Source organism: Loxodonta africana, chromosome 15 (assembly GCF_030014295.1).
Source record: "Loxodonta africana isolate mLoxAfr1 chromosome 15, mLoxAfr1.hap2, whole genome shotgun sequence".
NCBI lineage: Eukaryota > Metazoa > Chordata > Mammalia > Proboscidea > Elephantidae > Loxodonta > Loxodonta africana.
Window position 1 is genome coordinate 40,485,679 of NC_087356.1, and position 19,401 is coordinate 40,505,079.

The 19,401-nt window shown below is 40.3% G+C and overlaps 1 protein-coding gene across 1 annotated transcript in view; it reads right to left on the reverse strand.

The window, feature by feature from the left end:
- Window positions 1–256: 256 nt before the first annotated feature.
- Window positions 257–19,401, reverse strand: part of SUCLG1 (succinate-CoA ligase GDP/ADP-forming subunit alpha) — a 43,570-nt gene continuing 24,425 nt past the window's right edge. Inside the window, exons 4-9 of the mRNA XM_003420415.4 lie at window positions 16,615–16,827; window positions 16,430–16,487; window positions 11,583–11,666; window positions 9,559–9,710; window positions 2,115–2,303; window positions 257–495 (exon numbers count right to left, since the gene is read on the reverse strand). Coding sequence (XP_003420463.3) covers window positions 469–495; window positions 2,115–2,303; window positions 9,559–9,710; window positions 11,583–11,666; window positions 16,430–16,487; window positions 16,615–16,827 — 723 coding nt within the window. The 3' untranslated portion in view covers window positions 257–468. The remainder of the gene's footprint in view (window positions 496–2,114; window positions 2,304–9,558; window positions 9,711–11,582; window positions 11,667–16,429; window positions 16,488–16,614; window positions 16,828–19,401) is intronic.

Here is a 19,401-nt window from a genome sequence, read left to right on the forward strand (position 1 = left end):
TATTACAAACAAGGGGCTTTGTGCATTTATTTCTTATTCTCAAAACTACCTTGCAAGATGGGTATTATCATATATATACAGAACACAAGGGACCTCAGGTCGCTCAACAAACACCATCCTGAGGTTAATACAGCCTTGCTCTCTCCAAGGTTTCAGTTAGAATTGTCTCTGCAGAGCCCCTTAAAACACACAGACGCACACACACACCCTTTATATCTCCCACTGCCCACACTGGGACAATAAGAAGTCTCAAAAATCCATATTCAAATCAAAAGGTAGATTTATTGGCTCTGTCTGTGATACAGTCAAGTGAAAACATCTCAAAATAGGAGTTCCCGGTGTACTGAAGGACCAACTTCAGGCACAGAGTTTGACAATTAGTAGACAACAGGAGCAACTGTTGCTGGTTCTCTTTGCTATAATGATTCATTCCACAGTTTCAGGAAGTTTTTTGGTTTTATTTTTCTTTCATAGCATCTTCCTCTTTTCAAATTCCTTTAGAAAGAGAAAGGGGCAAAGGGGAAGAGTGGGGAGGGGAATAAAAGAGCCAAATTACATTCATGGTCAAAATGATTCTGGAACCTCTTATTACAGAAGTAAAATGTACCTGGAACCTCTTATTTTATTACAGAAGTAAAATGTACCAAGATGCAGGTGCCTGAGCACGCAGTCACGGCCTTGGAGTTGGCCTGTGTCAGCGTGCACCTCACTAAGCGGGAGGCACAGCCCCACCTGTATGTCTCCTCAAGCAGGAAGCAGACAGGCAGACTGAGTTACAGTTACTTTTCCACTGCAGTGTTATTCCTGAGGGCTGACAAACCTGGCTCTTACCCAAGCCTGTAAGGCTCTACGTGAACCACAACTGGCCCTTTTAATAAGCAATGGAAACAGAAGGCTTGTTTAGTTTCTCGAGAATAAAACTAAACACAGATTCAGTTAAGATTTGTACAAAATGGCAAGAACCTTAGAAATACCTGAAAAGGAAACAACAGTGAGACTCACACCCTCTACATAATCAAAGTCAAAAAAAAAAAAATCCAGTGCTGTCGAGTCAATTCCGACTCATAGCAACCCTATAGGACACTACAACAAAATGGGCAGATGTTTGCTGCCACCTACCGGAGGGAACTGGTAATACATGTCTCCAAGGTGAATCCAACCACTTGCTTTTCCTTTTTCCCTCACTTTCAAATGAAAATATTTTTCACATACTCACTAACCACCCAGATTTCGTTCAAATACTATGGTACACAATGTCATATTCCAAAAGAAAGGATCATGTAGAATTAATAAAACAAGGATTCTGTTTTATTAACCTCAAAGAAGAAGGTAACAAATCAGCACTGTGAAGTATTCTCTGAGCACTGTTCCCACCTGGGGAAACAACCTGGGCCTATTTTCAACATGCTTAAGAAGTGTTTTTTGTTTGTTTGTTTGTTTCTGAGGCTATAACCATCATAAAAATAACAGGGAGAGACAGCCTTAAAATAATCACTCAAAGAGACAGGCTGAAGATCATTTCAAAGAGATTATGGAAGACATCAAATCATACAGAATATTGTAAACCAAAATGTTCTTTTAAAAAGGGAAACACAAAGCAAATAGTTAGGAAGTGGCACCTCTAAACAATGGCATCAGGACACAGCCAGGGCCAGAAACAAAAGCTGAGTTTCACCCCCTCTTTGGCTCTCCCTCCACCCTGACTCCTTCTTCTTCTAGTTTTCACTTCCTGTTACTCAGCCTTCTGCCCCCTCCCTGGAAACACAGACCTATGGGATCAAGGTAGCTGTATCCGGAGGCCCTCCATGGAAAAAAACAAAACAAAACAAAATTGATGGCAGTTCTCTGCACCCCCAAATGGACAGCATGGCACTTCTTCTGAACTCGGAAATGATCTAAGTCGTGTCTGAACCACAGACAAAGCAGCAAACCCGATCTTTAAAGAAGTTTTTCAGTCAGAAAGTTATTTTTGGTCATGCCCAATTAGGACATTAATGGAGATCTACAGACTGTAAAGCCCCATACCAGAATGAAATAAAACAGATTAGGACTCAGAAGGCAAAAGCCACGGCTCCCAGGCCCTGAGTGGACCCTGTGGTCACTCCACGGCTCACCTTGTAGATGGTGCTTCCCAGCTGGGCAGGAGACATGCTGATCACAACTCCAGCATTCTGAAGGGCAGAGATCTTCTCTTTTGCTCCACCTTTCCCTCCAGCAATAATTGCTCCTGCGTGACCCATTCTCCTGCCAGGAGGAGCAGTTAAACCAGCAATGAAGGACACCACAGGCTTGGCATTTGGACCCTGGAAAGAAAGCGGTATTTTAAACAAAGTATGTTTTGTCCAGATAGCACTCTAATGAAGAAGGCTATCAAAACTGGACCTCAAATTCATGACTCTGCCAGTACGTGGAAAATGGCTTGGGCCGGGGAAAGCCCATTGTTCATCCTTACTAAGAAATCAGCACAAATGTTAAACCACAACATTCTCCTTTGAGATGGCTCGACTTTTCCACAGAAGCTCAAGAAAACAGCCCTGAGCATGTTTAGATACTATACTTCAACTTTACTGGAATAATTTTTTAATAAACATACACATGACTTTTCCAGACCAGACGAGTTGTGGAATGACATCAAGGACATCATCCATGAAGAAAGCAAGAGGTCACTGAAAAGACAGGAAAGAAAGAAAAGACCAAGATGGATGTCAGAGGAGACTCTGAAACTTGCTCTTGAGCATCAAGCAGCTAAAGCAAAAGGAAGAATTAATGAAGTAAAAGAACTGAACAGAAGATTTCAAAGGGCCTCTCCAGAAGACAAAGTAAAGTATTATAATGACATGTGCAAAGAGCTGGAGATGGAAAACCAAAAGGGAAGAACACGCTCAGCGTTTCTCAAGCTGAAAGAACTGAAGAAAAAATTCAAGCCTAGAGTTGCAATAGTGAAGGATTCCATGGGGAAAATATTAAACGACGCAGGAAGCATCAAAAGAAGATGGAAGGAATACACAGAGTCATTATACCAAAAAGAATTAGTCAATATTCAACCATTTCAAGAGGTGGCATATGATCAGGACCGATGGTACTGAAGAAGTCCAAGCTGCTCTGAAGGCATTGGTGAAAAACAAGGCTCCAGGAATTGATGGAATATCAATTGAGATGTTTCAACAAACAGATGCAGCACTGGAGGTGCTCACTCATCTATGCCAAGAATTATGGAAGACAGCTTCCTGGACAACCGATTGGAAGAGATCCATATTTATGCCTATTCTCAAGAAAGACGATCCAACCGAATGTGGAGATTATAGAACAATATCATTAATAGCACACGCAAGCAAACTTTTGCTGAAGATGATTCAAAAACGGCTGCAGCAGTATATCAACAGGGAACTGCCAGAAATTCGGGCTGGTTTCAGAAGAGGACGTGGAACCAGGGATATCACTGCTGATGTCAGATGGATCCTGGCTGAAAGCAGAGAATACCAGAAGGATGTTTACCTGTGTTTTATTGGCTATGCAAAGGCATTCAACTGTGTGGATCATAACAAACTATGGATAACACTGCGAAGAATGGGAATTCCAGAACACTTAATTGTGCTCATGAGGAACCTTTACATAGATCAAGAGGCAGTTGTTCGGACAGAACAAGGGGAAACTGATTGGTTTAAAGTCAGGAAAGGTGTGCGTCAGGGTTATATTCTTTCACCATACCTATCTAATCTGTATGCTGAACAAATAATACGAGGAGCTGGACTATATGAAAAAGAACAGGGCATCAGGATTGTAGGAAGACTCATTAACAACCTGCGTTATGCAGATGACACAATCTTGCTTGCTGAAAGTGAAGAGGACTTGAAGCACTTACTAATGAAGATCACAAAGACCACAGCCTTCAGTATGGATTGCACCTCAACATAAAACAAAAATCCTCACAACTGGTCCAATGAGCAACATCATGATAAATGGAGAAAAGACTGAAGTTGTCAAGGATTTCATTTTACTTGGATCCACAACCAACAGCCATGGAAGCAGCAGTGAAGAAATCAAAAGACACGTTGCATTGGGCAAATCTGCTGCAAAGGACCTCTTCAAAGTGTTGAAGAGCAAAGATGTCACCCTGAAGACTAAGGTGCGCCTGACCCAAGCCATAGTATTTTCAATCGCATCATATGCATGTGAAAGCTGGACAATGAATAAGGAAGACCGAAGAAGAGTTGATGCCTTTGAATTGTGGTGTTGGCAAAGAATACTGAATATACTGTGGACTGCCAAAAGAACAAACAAATCTGTCTTGGAAGAAGTGCGGCCAGAACGCTCCTCAGAAGCAAGGATGGCGAGACTGCGTCTTACATACTTTGGACATGTTGTCAGGAGGGATCAGTGCCTGGAGAGGGACATCATGCTTGGCAGAGTACAGGGTCAGCAGAAAAGAGGAAGACCCTCAACAAGGTGGACTGACACAGTGGCTGCAACGATGAGCTCAAGCATAACGATATTAAGGATGGCGCAGGACCGGGCAGTGTTTCGTTCTGTTGTGCATAGGGTCGCTATGAGTCGGAACCAACTCGATGGCACCTAACAACAACAACAAACGTGACTCTTTCATTTGAAAAACAGGGAAACACATTTAAAAATGTACGTTATGTGAGGTATGAAAAGTGATTTATGAAAATAATGAATTAAAACATAAGCTCAGGCGGATATAAAACAACATGATCTTGTGTCCTGATTCATTATTAACTCACCGTTAATACACTTGTTAAATGAAAAGCTGAGGTAGGAAGGTATACAGCGAAGGAGCTAGGACGAGGAGTCACCAGACGAACTGAAGTGACTGAACTAGACGGCAAAGGGTTGGCCCTTTTAACTCTGAAATTCTAAGACGTCTAAGAAAGAAGATCAGGATTGGTTTTATTCAACAAAAATCCGCTCTGATGTGCACCCTCTGGGTGCGTCTGTAACACTAAAAACCCACACACAGAAAATATAAAAATTCCTAGGCTCTAGACTCATAACGTAGTTAAAGAAATAATATGTGTATACATGAATCACTTAAGTAATAATATAAAGCAACATATGAATCTGTGGTTAAGTTTCACCATGAATGACAATCCTATGTTCACAACAGGAGTCTAGCGGTAATACGGCATCCAGGTAAAACAGAGAGGCCGGTGGAAGGCAGAGCCTGAGCGCAAAGGGAGCTGGAGCCTTGGTTCAGGCACCATCACCTTTACCCAAGCTGACAGTTCTCAAACTGTTGGTCTTAGAACCCCTTTACACTGATAAAAATCACAGAGGATCCCAAAGAAATTCTTTAAATGTTATAAACTCATTTAAAAATAATGAATAACACATTTTTTTAAGGAAAAACACATATCTTCAAAAAAAAATTCTAGCGAGAAGAGTGGTTTCAGTTTTGCGGTCTCTTTAATACATAACTTAACAACAGACAAATGGATTCTGCTACCTGCATTTGCATCCTGTCTGTTACGTTATTTGGTGGATGTGGATAAAATCTGGCCTCACACAGATAGCTAACTGCAAAAGGGAAAAGTACTTCCTTAGCTTTTCAGATAACTGTGGATATTGTTCCTCGACACTCCCTAAAACTCTTCAAGAGGTAGTTTCTTAAAGATTAGATACAGTGTTGGGATGAAGCCATGGCAATGTCCTGTCATTTTAAAATCTATTGGTCTTGCACTCTGAATGGGCCTTTTACTCGTAATGATTTTGTAACACGCATTAGTCAGTTGGAAAATATGGGTTCACTGAATTACATAGATCTTCCAAAAGCTGACAGGTTTAACCATTCAATATCAACAAATCACATGTCAGTATTACCTCCAATCTCATTAGAAAAGCTTTTAAGTGGGGGGAAGTTGCCAAGCTTACAGTGGCAGGTACAAGTTTTCCAAAACTCTAATATTTACTCGATGGCACTGGGTTTTGGGTTAATATTTGCTTGAAAGCTCAAATTTTATCATCGGCAACAGGTAGTATCGTTTACCTTTGTTCGCTTTTGAGAAAAGGTCTGCCAAACACCTGCATCTGAATAACCACTTTGTCTGCCAGTCAGTCTCTTGAGTACAACTGGTTCTCCACAGAAAAAAGGGCTTGCAACTCAAACACTCCACAAGGCACTTTATATCTACTTCCCACTTTATCACAAATATTGACCCATGGGTTGAAATTTAATAAAATTAATGATTTTTACTGCTTCATCAGGACATTCTTAAGTGAAACTGGCATTATATACATACATACATATATACTTTTTCTTTTTTTTTTTTACCAGGATTGTATGGCAGTGGATGACCACAAACAGTTTGCCCCCTACAGCCTTAATTCACAGTAAGGTGCCAGCACGCAAGGCTCTGCTTGACCTGACACCGCTTACTGCAGCCTCCTCTTACAACAGTCTTCACATCACCGTCCAGGCACCCCAAACTGCTTATTGCTTCCCAAATACACCACGCCTGCTTCTCTGCTGAGAATGTTCTCCACCACCCTTGGATCCCTGGCAAATGTCCATTTAACTTCCAAGATTTGCTTAGGCCTACTCTTCCCCCATAAGCCTTCCCTGACTCTTTGTCACATGCCCTCCACAAATGTCCTTAGAGTTGATCAGGCTCTCTTCAGTAAGCCTGCTGCACTTTTCACGTTTCTACTGCTAAGCCCAGTACACTGGCGTAACTTACCTTCCATGTGCTCCCCCTGTGAAACTATGAACTTCCTGAACAAAGGGAATGTGTCCTCACTCATCTCTCTGTGCCTAGCACCTTCTGTAGCACCAGTAAAACAGATTAAAAAGAAAACACTCCACAAGACATTTATTCATTCACTCTTGGGCTCTGAGTAAGATCTAAGCCTCTCATATTTGATTCCCCTCCACCCTGTCAAATGGCGGGACTACTGTTACACTGGAAGGGAGCAAGATTATGAGCCCAGAATGCCAAACAAATTTACTCTGTCCTACTGACAAAAAAGAGTCATCTGAGATTTTTTAAGCAGAGAAAAACTCAATCAAAAGAATATGCAGAAGTATGGTCCAAAACAGGGCATCAAAATGACGGGAAGTGGGAAAGCCTAAGAACAGGAAGATGAAGGAGAACGGTATCAGTATAAGCCAAATATATGGGCCAGGCCTGCTGCCTCTTTGTCCTAAACCCCTGCAAACTGACTCCTAATCCCACCATGGTGTAATAGTGAAGTCAAGCCAAGCTGGGTACCAATCCCACCCCTGGCTCATTCGCCACGCACCTAGTACTAGCAAGGTATTAACCTTGTGCCTATTTCCTCATTCATAAAAGGAAGACAAAACCATCTTATTCAAAGAATCACATTCAAATTAAATAACTTCTGCAAACAAGTATTGTTATGGAAACAGTAATATCCATAGTAGTAGCAGCAGCTAACATATACTGAGGGTTTACTACATGCCTAGTGTGCGAAATGTAATGTTACCGGAACTGCTTAACCAAGAATCTTATACACAGCAGGTCCTCAATAAACGTCAATTCCATAAAAACTACTCCAAAACCCATTGCCATCAAGTCGATTCCGACTCACAGTGACTCTACAGGACAGGGTAGAACTGCCCCATAGGGTTTCCGAGGAGCGCCTGGTGGATTCGAACTGCCGACCTTTAGGTTAGCAGCCGTAGCTCTTAACCACTATGCCACCAGGATTTCCAAAAAACTAATCCGGAGTAGGAAAATGTGTGGAATAAAAGAAAATATGTATATATAGCTTTCCCCACTAAATTCTAAGCTATCCAACAGCCTCAAAGTTGGGCCTAAATAAATTTGTAAAATATACTTTTAACACAGTGTAATGTCGTGTTAACTTAAATCTTTTCTTTCCAAAAAGAAGGCAGTTTTTACTGAAATTCCAAACTTAATTTGAATTTCTGAATTCAAAAGATTCTAATAACGTTTTACTCTAATCTCCTGACAATCTACTTTACTGTTTCATTTATTCAACATTTAATGGTGCCTACTGCGTTAGGGGACTGGGCTGGGCACCAAGGATACCAGTTCTCTGCCCTCCATAACGCAGTCTAGCACGAGAGTCAGATATTAAGGGCTCCTTGCAGAAGGAAGGAGCAAAGCCAAGTGAGAATGAAAACAAGTGGCATGGCAGATGGGACATGATCTGAAAAGGAAGGTGGCAGTGTTACATGAGGGATTAGAATACCATGGTAAGGCTGACCTTTACCCTACATGTAATGGGAAACACTCTGTAGGTTTAACAAGCATGAGGCACCAATGTCTGTGTTTTAAAAGGAGATAATTCAGGTGGCCTCAGTAGGATGGCCTGGGAGAGGAAGGTGGTGGTTGAGGAAAAGGAACAGAGACAACAGAGAGGAAGTGGTTGAGATGGCCTGGTGAGACAAGATGAGGGTGTGAACAATGCTGAGGAACTAGTGACTGATGAGGCTCTGATCTGAGACACACTGCAGAGGTCTCAGAGACAGATCTTGGCAATGGGGTAGAAATGGGATGAGAGAGAGTTCTGAGGCTTCCACCTTGGAAACTACACGATGTTTATATAAGAGGATCATCTACACTTAAGGACTGGCACAGAAAACAGATCCAGGGACGGATAAAGAGAAGACCCAGGAGAAAAACCAAGAGGATGGAGAGATGAAGAATAAATAAAGGCCACTAGTGACCTCTACGAAAGCAATGTAACGTAAGTAAGAAGACTGAGCAATAACCACAGCTAACGGCTCAGTAAGGGTGCTTCCTATGCAGCAGGTGCTACTTTGCTATACCTGTACTAAGTACTTAAACTTCACAGGTGTGCGATGGGACCTGGGGAGAAGGGCTCAGAGCAGACAAGTAGAGAACAGGCATTGTGGGGAAGGGGGTGGAGAATCAACCCAGAAAGAGTCCAGACTCTTCTGAGAGATACTGAAGGCCTAGCAGAGAAAGGTTTAATTTTATCTTTCATGTTTTTATGAAAAACTAATCCTTGAAAAAATAAATATAATTTCTAAAATAAGCCTATAATACCATTTAAGAGTGTGATAGTTAATTTTACGTGTAAACTTCACTAGGCTATGATTCTCAGTGGTTTGGCCAGATACTGAACTCGTGTGCTGTCCCATAAAGTAATGTAATTCAATATAATGTAAACCTTTCATGATGTAATCTGATGTGATCAAGCAATCAATTGAAAAGGAAGTTTCCTTAGGGTTGTGGTCTACCTCAGGATATAAACAGATATTCTGGCAGAGCTCATTCTCTTTGGACCACTCTTCTCATTGCCTAACCTATGGATCTTGGGACATAAGCCTGCAGAAGTCTCTGACCTGCCCCCTGACCTATGGATCTTGGGACATAAGCTTGCAGAAGTGTCTGGCCTGCCACCTAACCTACGGATTTTGGACCTGCCAGCCCCACAACTCCATGAACCAATTCCTTGAAATAAATCTCTACGTACATGTATGTGTGTGTATACGTATATGTATGGGCATGTATGTATATATGTTCCACTGGTTTCGCTCCTCTAGAAAACCCAAACGACAGAGCTACATTTTTCCTGACGCAAACTTACTGAATTATGTTGTTTCAAATATTCTGCAGCATCTTCTTCTGCATTACCACCAATCTCACCAATCAATATGATGCCTTCCGTGGCTGGATCATCCAGAAAGACTTCAAGGCAGTCAATAAAATCTGTTCCATTAAAAGGATCACCACCAATGCCTGAAAAAAATCAAAGAACATCAACACCGATTGAAAATGTAATGATGAACCATGGAATTTAGGTCAAGAAATGCTGTTTCTACAGGTTTTCTTATTTTGCCTGCCCCTCCTCCTGAATTCTAAGAAACGTATCTTCACTCTTGCATTTAACGTTAAAACAGCCACAAAATGCTACATTTATTTCTGTTTGTAATATGACAAGAATGCTAAATGGTGGGTGGTTCCTGAGACTCACACTAGACAACCCTCTTTTAGTTTTAGCTCCTTTCTCAAGTCTCTTCCCTCCCATAAAATTATTCACAGATAACTTTTTTAAATGAGCGTTTTAAGAAAACATGTCTGTATTACAAGCTGATGTTATACCACAGGCAAGCGAAAATGTCTCCTCTGATTATACGTTGGATAGCTTTCTCTGCATGATGAACTATCTGATAAGGCACGCTGTAGAGGGACCACTCAGAAGTTTTAAGAAACAAGTCCCAGTGAGAGAGAGGGTGGAAGGTGCCGAGACCCCCTTAGATCCAGAGTGCGTGAAGACAGAGCCTGGACATAGGGGCTCTACTGCAAGCACATGACAATTACAAACGAGTATTTGCACGGGGGAAACCCTGGTGGTGCAGTGGTTAAGAGCTACAGCTGCTAACCAAAAGGTCAGCAGCCTGAATCCACCAGGCGCTCCCTGGAAACTCTATGCGGCAGTTCTGCTCCGTGCTGTTGGGTCACTATGAGTTGGAATCAACTTGACAGCAGTGGGTTTGGTTTTTTTTTTTTTTTTGGTTTATTTGCATAGGATTAAAGTAAACGTTCCTAGAGACTGGCTGTCACTTTTTAACTTTTAAATTTATTGAGGGCAGGATTAATTTCTTACTTTTCAATACATCTCTGAAAAACAAAGTTAAAGAAGGGAACTAGCATTTATCAAGTGCCAACTGTGTGCCTTAGTACACATCAGGCCTATTATTTCCTAATTCTGCCAACGTCTCTATGAGATGAGCATCGTTCTTCTCAGTTCACAAATTAAAAACTGAAGCTGGAGAAGACGGAATTGGCAACCCTGTCTCGAAATCTGTTCTTACTCTCCACCCCACTAAGCCACCTTACATCTAACACAGTGTTTTGCACATAGAAAGGCTCAACAGGTGTTTGCAAAACTGAGTTTATAGATTTGAATCTTAATAAAAATACGCCAGGGTTATAATTTGTAACTTATTACAAAAAAAATAAAAACTATTTTTGAAAGGTTTTTAAAAGGCAGTCTAATGATTTGAAGGAATATTTATAAAAATGAGAAATTTGCCTGGTTTTTGGTCACAAACACTGAAATAATTTTAAAATGTAAAATTTTTTGGAATTTTAGTTTTTTTTTCAGTGGGAGGCAGTATGATGTGACAAAAAAGAGGCTCTGGGGAACTCAACCTTTTTCAACCTTGGTTTTCTCACCAATAAAGCTGTGAGAGTACTTCCCAATTCAGAGGCGGCTTGGAGGGTTGCCTTAAGAATGAGGTAATTGATAGCAAAGAATTAAGTAACTGTGAAACACCTAACATAATTCTGGTGACAAAGTGCTGGCAGGAAGAACCCTTGTGTTCCCAGCAAGCAAAGTAAGTGATGTGTTCAGGCACCAGTGCTCTCTTCCAGGGGCCACATGACCCAAGACACTTGTTCCTCAACATGGAAATCAAATCTTGGACTATGAATCTTGAAAAAATACCTAAGAGCTTCACACTTAAGCAAATTAAATTTCAAATCACAAAATCCTTTTAATAAAATGACAGCAAATACTCTTGCAAATAATCTAATCTGGAATTACCACTATACTCATTCAATGAGAGACTATACTCCAATAACATGATTTTGGCAAAAATCCCTCACCAATACACAAAGACTGCCCCAATCCAACTTGTGTCGTTTGGTGAACTGCTTCGTAAGTCAGGGTGCCAGATCTGGACACGATACCTTAAAGAGAATTAAAAAATATTAGACTGTGTTCACATGACAGACTATCATACAGTCAACTAAATTACAAATACTTGGAGTAACTAACATGGGTATACATAAAATATATCCCAACATTTTCAAATGATAAAATAAGAAGGCTTAAAGAAAAGAGTTTTCAAAGTTATCAGTTATTGCTCTTTTACGACTACAGAAACAATGCCAGAAAGACCTTCTGGGAATATTTATGAAGGGGATAATGTCAGTATGAACTTGGTAGGTACATCCTGCTTACAGGGGCAGAATATAATGGAGTAGACTTATAGATACCCAAACTATTAAACTAATGTCATAGATTGAATCATGCTCCCCAAAAATATGTGTCAACTTGGTTTGGCCATGATTCCCAGTATTGTGTGGTTGTCCTCCATTTTGTGATTTTCCTATGTGTTATAAATCATAATCTCTGCCTATGGTTAAAGAAGATTAGGGTGGGGTATAACACCCTTGCTCAGGTCACATCCCTGATCCAATGTAAAGGGAATTTCTCTGGGGTGTGGCCTGCACCACCTTTTACCTTACAAGGGATATAGAGAATGTGAAGTGAGCAGAGAGGGAGAACCCCATCTGGGAACAGAACATGTCCTTTGCACTCATGGTTCCTATGAGGAGAACCTCCTAGTACAGGGGAAGATTGATGACAATGACCTTCTTCCAGAGTAGACAGAGAAAGTATTCCCCTGGAGCTGACTCCCTGAATTTGGACTTCCAGCCTATTAGACTGTGAGAGAATAAGTTTGCCTTTGTTGAAGCTATCCACTTGTGGTATTTCTGTTACAGCAGCACTAGATGACTAAGACAACCACCAAAATCTTCAGCCTGTAAAACTAGCATCAGTCATGATGCTTCCCTCCAAAACTAGTTTCCCAATTATTTTCAAACAATATACAGGCTTTAAAACTAATATAAAGAAAATTGGGGAATAAAGTCAAGATCCTTCTGGATTCAAGTCTACCATCTAATTTCCTTTATAAAACAGGCCCGTATGAAAGCATCTAATTTTACATCTGGACAAGGTGTGTATACATGGAGGTAGGGATGGGTGTGATGGCAGTTCAATGTCTTCTCTTTGGTCCACCAAAGACGTTTCCTCTTGTAGCTCACCATGCTTGGCTGAGGTACAGGAAAACAACTCTGGAGCGGTGAATAATTCCAGGGTGTCCATGGATGCTTTCTTTAAACTTCTGCCTCAGAGCATTCTTTAGAGACATGGAAGATTTTTCTCTAACAATATGATCCCCCTAGCGGGGAAATCAGAGTTCCCATCACACTGACGAAATCATAACCACAAGCATTACTGTCACTGCATACTCACTGGGTGCTAAGTGCACGATCTGTGCAGAAACACTCATCTTCTAGCTATGAATCTGGGTACACGTAAGTTCAGATGCTCCACACAAACCAAAGTGAAAGAAAGGCAGGTGTGTGTATCTTGGTCACTGCTGGGCTGTACCGCACACAGCACTGTCAGCATGCTTTTGTAGGTTAACTTCACCAGACGGTGACAGCTATAAGCATGCCACCCCCCAGGGAGGCCTCGCTTCATATGGAACTCTGCACCAGCTCCCCAGCCTAGCACAGCTCCAGCCACCTCTCTAGATTTGTTGCCATTATTTCCCTACCCTAGTGAAACTGTTTTATCCTTCAATCATACTTCATGCTTTCCTACCTTTTCACATTTGCTCCATGTAACACAGAGCCCCTCACCTCTACCATGTGACAAAAATCTAACCATCCTTCACGATAAGCTTAAATGTGACTTTCTCCTCGAGGTCTTCCCTGATCTCACGCCCAGACATACGTGAGATATGATCTTTCCTTTCTCTAAACCTTCTCAGTTATGAAAGGCCCACAGAGGAGGGACTACTAAGGAGAGAGGATGCAGAGGGAGCAAGGCTCTAAGAACAGGGGAGATAAGACAGCTGGGGAGGTGGGGTTGTCATAAATTAGGATCCAGTTACTGAAAGGTCTTAAAACGACTGGAATTAGATTTTGCTGAAGGTGGTGGCAGTGCTCCATTGAAGGGTTTTCAGTTTTGACGTATTCATAAATATTTACTGAGAACTTTCTGTGCCAGGAACTGTGCTCAATACTGAGAACACAGGGGTGAGGAAAAGTCTTTACTGATGTGACGGTTACAGTCCAGCAAGGAAGATAGTCACCACAGAGCTAGAACACCTCTGGGGGTCTCTTACTGACCCAGATGGTAGAACAGTGTTCCTAACTGAAGAATCAGAGGGCGGTCAGGATACAACTTGATATTCAGATTTCAGGCTCCTGGGGCAAGCAGGAGGGAACTGGGTGTGACTGAAATGCTCTAAATCTTGAGTGTATCAGCGTCAATATCCTGATTATGACATTGTACCACGGTTTTCTAAGATGTTAAAAAAGCATGGGGAAATTGGGTAAAGGGTACACAAGATTTGTCTGTATTATTGCTGCATGTGAATCTATAATTACCTCAATATAAAAAATTTAAGGAAAATTTTAAAGAAGATGGAAGAGTCAAGTATGTCACATGTGGCTGAAAGTACAAAAATACAGTAAAGTTAAATATCATCAATTTGGAATCCAGCTACTTCCTTCAATACATTGAATTAGCTGATACGTGATCTTGTCAGCTGTCATTAGCACAAACTGGAAAGCCACTAATACTACTGTACTGCCATCATGTCACGTTATGTCCTTCAGAAATACCCACAGAGCTGAAAAACTCTCCCTTTCCCTAAATTCTAATTTAAAGATCTGCAGTCACTGAGGCTACTGAGAATATCAGCGCTGGTATCAAAACAGGACTAGGCAGTGCACGATCGACTTTTTTTCCTCCCCTCAACCCCTCAAAAATCTTACAGCATAACATTTTCTTTTAGGTGAAGATTTAAAAAAAAAAAAAGTCCTCATCAATGTCAAGGCTAGTCAGAGAAACCAAGGTCTAAAGGATGTCCTTGAACGTCTTTTAGTATTTTGTTTTTGTGGGCTTATGGGCACCTTAGAAAGTAGGGCAGTGATCAGAAAAGTAATTAAGCACAGGACATTCCTTCCATACTCACTTCAAGACTGTAGCAGCAGCCACTCAAAGCAGTACAAATAGTACTCAAATATGTATAAGAACATCAGTGACTACAAGGATCACGCCACACCCACTGGAACTCAGCTGGCCTATGGAGCCCCCGTAACCTGCCTTATAAGACAACTTGATAAGCTGTCTGGCAGCCGGGCCGGTAGCTCTAAGAGACAACAATAATTAAAAAAAAAAAAAACATGAACTTTAACCTACTCCTATAAAAGATACAACCCACATTCACCCACTACAGTTATTCTTACTTAGTAGTAACGTAGCCATGGTTTATAGATAAAGAAAATGCGGTGGCCACCTATCATTATGAAGAAACAGAATAACTAAGTGAGAGTTAAGCGTGAAGATTTTAAAAATAGGCATAAGGTGGCTAATTTTGAAATGCTAATGCGGCTGTTTCCTCAAGGAGCTAAACAAGGAGTGGTACAATATTGCCAATACATTTTGAGAAAAGTTTGTGATATCCAAAAAAAAAAAGCTAAGTAAAAATAAATTTGAATTCTTGGAAAAGACACAGAAAAACTAAATATAAACACATAGCACATATATCTGCACACACATCTGACAAAGGACTTATATCCAGAATATTTATAGAACCTCTACAATTAATAATAAAAAGACAAACAACTCAATAAATAAGCAAAAAACTTGCACAGATACTTCACAAAAGAAGATATATGAATGGCTAAAAAGCACATGAGAAGGTATTCAGCATCATTAGTTATCACAGAAACCCATATTAAAACCACAATGAGATACCACTTTACTCCCACCAGAATGACTAAGATACAGACTGGCAATGCTAAGCGTTTGAGAAGATGTGGAGCAGTAGGGACTCTCATACCCTGATGGTGGAAATACAGAATGATATAGCCACTTCATAGAATATTTGATAATTTCTTTAAAAGTTAAACATACTTCTACCCTATTACCTCGATATTTTACCCCAACAACAAAAAAAATGAAAATGTGGCCACACCACAAAAAGACGTAAACACAAAATGTTCACTTTAGCCTTATTCACAATGGCCCAAACCTGAAGGCAACCCAAACATTCATTAATGGGAGAAAGGATAAACAAACTGTGGTATAATCAAACACCAGAATGATAAAAACAAAACAAACAAACAAAATAACCATTGCTGTCAATTACGACTCATAATGACCTGACAGAACAGAGCAGAAATGCCCTATAGGGTTTCCAAGGCTGTAATCTTTACAGAAGCAGACTGCCACATCTTTGTTCCATGGAGCAGCTGGTGGGTTCGAACAGCTGACCTTTTGGTTAGCAGCCGAGTACTTAACCTGTGCCACCACAGCTTCCTGATAGAATACCATTCAGCAATAAAATGAACTACTGAAACATGCAAACATATGGAAGAATCTAACAGCATGCTGGGCAGTAAGAGAATCTTCAAAAACCCTAGAGGATATATTCACTGATCCTGAAGAGTTACAATTGCTTCTCAAATAAACTCATTCAATTCAGGATATAGAATCAATTCACCACAAAACCTCTCCGGTAAGTTCAAGTTAAAATAATTTAAATGAATATGATTTGCATAGTCACAAATTTTCCTTACAACTTTTGGATGTTTAAGGCAAATATCTTATTTTTCATCTATAAGAAAATAACAAACATACTTACCAACTCTTCCTTTCTTGTGAATATGACCAGGCATGATACCAATTTTGCATTCTCCAGGCTGAAAATAAACCATAGTTTCAAATAAGGGAAGAAAAAAGGCAATTCAGAGGTCACATACACTTGGGCTGATTCAAAGCTGGTTAGCCTTGTGAGAGGCTAAATCCAGGCTTATTTTTTACACTCACATTGATGACTCCAGGGCAGTTTGGCCCGATCAGCCTCGTCTTTCCCTGGCGCAGCAGTGCGTGCTTGACCCGTACCATGTCCTGCTGGGGAATACCTTCAGTAATGCACACAACCAAGGCTATTTCTGCCTCAAGAGCTTCATTAATTGCAGCAGCAGCAAAAGGAGGCGGGACATAAATGACAGATGCTGTGGCTCCTGTCTTTTCTTTGGCCTAAAATATTAACCATAAAGTGCTTTATTTATTGGTTAAGTCATAAACACTGTAAAATAAATTCAATACCATGACTTTAAGAAAGGCTTGAGGCCAGGAAAGGATATCACCAGGAGACACCCAATGTCTTCACTCTTCCTATGCTCAAGCTCAAGTTCACCAGGCTGCCCAAAAAGGGCAGAATCAAGCAGGGCCTTATCTGCCCCTTTGAGTTCCAACATGGATGGAAAGGTTCTGTGACATCTCATTCCCTCAGGTGATGGCATATCAGCAAACCTGAAAGCACTGTCTGATTTGTGTTTGTGTCCCCTCAATCCTGTGGCCAGGCCTATTTCTGTTGTTCTACTCCAGGCTCATGTTGACTAAGACATTGTACCACCTATAAAGTATCAAAGACCTTACACCTCCCCAGGAGAACAAAAACTATGGAGCTCCCAAGCCCTCTGAACTCGCTCTCAAATATCTGTTTAAAAATACATTGTACTTAGTAAACCTTATCAAGAGACAACAAAAATGAAGGGGTTTTTTTTAGCTGACGTTTTACCCTAAATGCATGTTTATTAGAAAGAAACAAATCTAAAATGCACATGCATAAATGTCCAGAGAATATGAACACAGGTGAAATAAGCATTAGGTTCTGCTGCTATATTACCTCTCATAATGCAGGCAAAGCACTTGGCAACCATGAATTTGACCAGTGTTCTCACGGTGGACATTGGTCTTTCATACTCTCCACTTGTATCAATACAGATGTATCCCTCTACCCACATCTAGGCATAGCCACATCTCTCCTACTACAACCTAAGCTCCTGGAGAACACAGACTGTCAGTGATCTCTGACTCTCCAAGAGTAGCAGCACCTACTCTGTGATAGGGCCTGAGAAAGGGCTCACTAGAGGTCTCATTAAGGCTTCACCAACCACAACCCTGCACAATTATTATCCCTATTTTACAAAGCAAGATTCTGAAGCCAAGACATATTAAATAATTTGCACAAGGTCACACAGCTAGGAAGTGGCAGAATCAATATACAAACCTAAGTGTGTCTGATTCCAAGGCCTATGCTCTTTTCAGTTATAGCAGGCTGCCTCCCTAGGAATGGTAAAACTGTAACTTAATCAAGCTATAAATAAAAGTATTCTATAATGGCTATGAATACTAAGCTACAAACATATAGGTACAACCAGAAGGGGCAAAAGTAAAAGACAGCATCTTTGAGAACCATCCCTGAATGATTCCCCACCGCCTGAGACGGAGGCACTCTCTCTAACTATATCCCTAATAAGAAGAGGCATCTTGACAGTGAGAGAAGAACAAAGTCAAGAGGGTGCTGACAGATCATCCACAAGTAAGGCCAGGAGTTAAAAATAAGTTTTCAAAAACTCTGTTCAAGGTAATGGTGGGGGAAGGGGGAGGGGATGGGGAAATGAAATAAAAACTTGGTTGGAACCAAAAGAAGTCAGGTCACAGGCACGTAGGCATTTTCTTGAAAATATATCTACCTCTTAAGGCTACAAATACTGGTAGAAGCTGGACTGTGACAAGAGATGTACGGCGCTGCCAAGTGATACTGGATGAAGGGTTTCTCTTCTACCTGTTCAGAAAACTCTTTGTAAAACCTGAATGGTAAGAAATAAACAGTATCTGTCCAAGAACTTCTGGAATATTCCAAATGCCGTGTCTAGTATCTATGTCACTATGAATAATAAAGGGATTGCTTAGCGACATTAAACTGTCATTAAAAGAAAGCAAAAATAAATAAGTAAATAAAAATAAACTTCCTGACAAGAGAAGTCTCACAAGAGGAATTACGAAAACCACTTCTCTCTATATTTTAAGGTCATACAGTCAGCGATAATAAAATTTAGAGGGGGGAAAAAAAACTTAAGAAAACTAAAGCAAAAAGACCTTAAACGATCCCTCTACAGAACATATACTTTTTTACCTTTTAAAATACAGTACACTTAAAACACACACACACAAATACTATATATCAGTCCATCTTATTTTCAAGTTTAAAGTAAAATGAAAAAAATCCACATTTGATTTAATATTTTCTTCATATAGTTTAGGATTAAACTTACAAATTAATATCAATTTGAGGTTAGTACTCTGAAAAGAGATTAAGTCTATAAATTTGTACTCGAAAAATATCTAATACTTCAAAACATACCTTAAACTATGTTTAAAAGAGGGAGAGGGGTACATTTTTATCGTCAATACATCAATTCTAAATATTTATTATTTCCTAGATTTTTCATTAGTCAAGAATGTACACTAAGTTTCTTTTAAATTACGACCATTTTTACATATATTCATATAAATGTAGAAAAAGAATGTAACACACAATGAATTTAAATCAACTCTCTATAGAGGCAAAATCTGAGATGGAGAAAACACTGTGAAATTTAACTTTATATACACCTTTATGTCATATGAGTTTTTACACTAACCATATATTAGTTCTATGCAAAAGAATTAAATTTCAGTTTAAAAAGCATTTTGAAAGTATTAAGAGATCAGTAATCTGGAGGCGGGGCCAAGATGGCAGAATGGTCAGATGCTTCAGTGGTC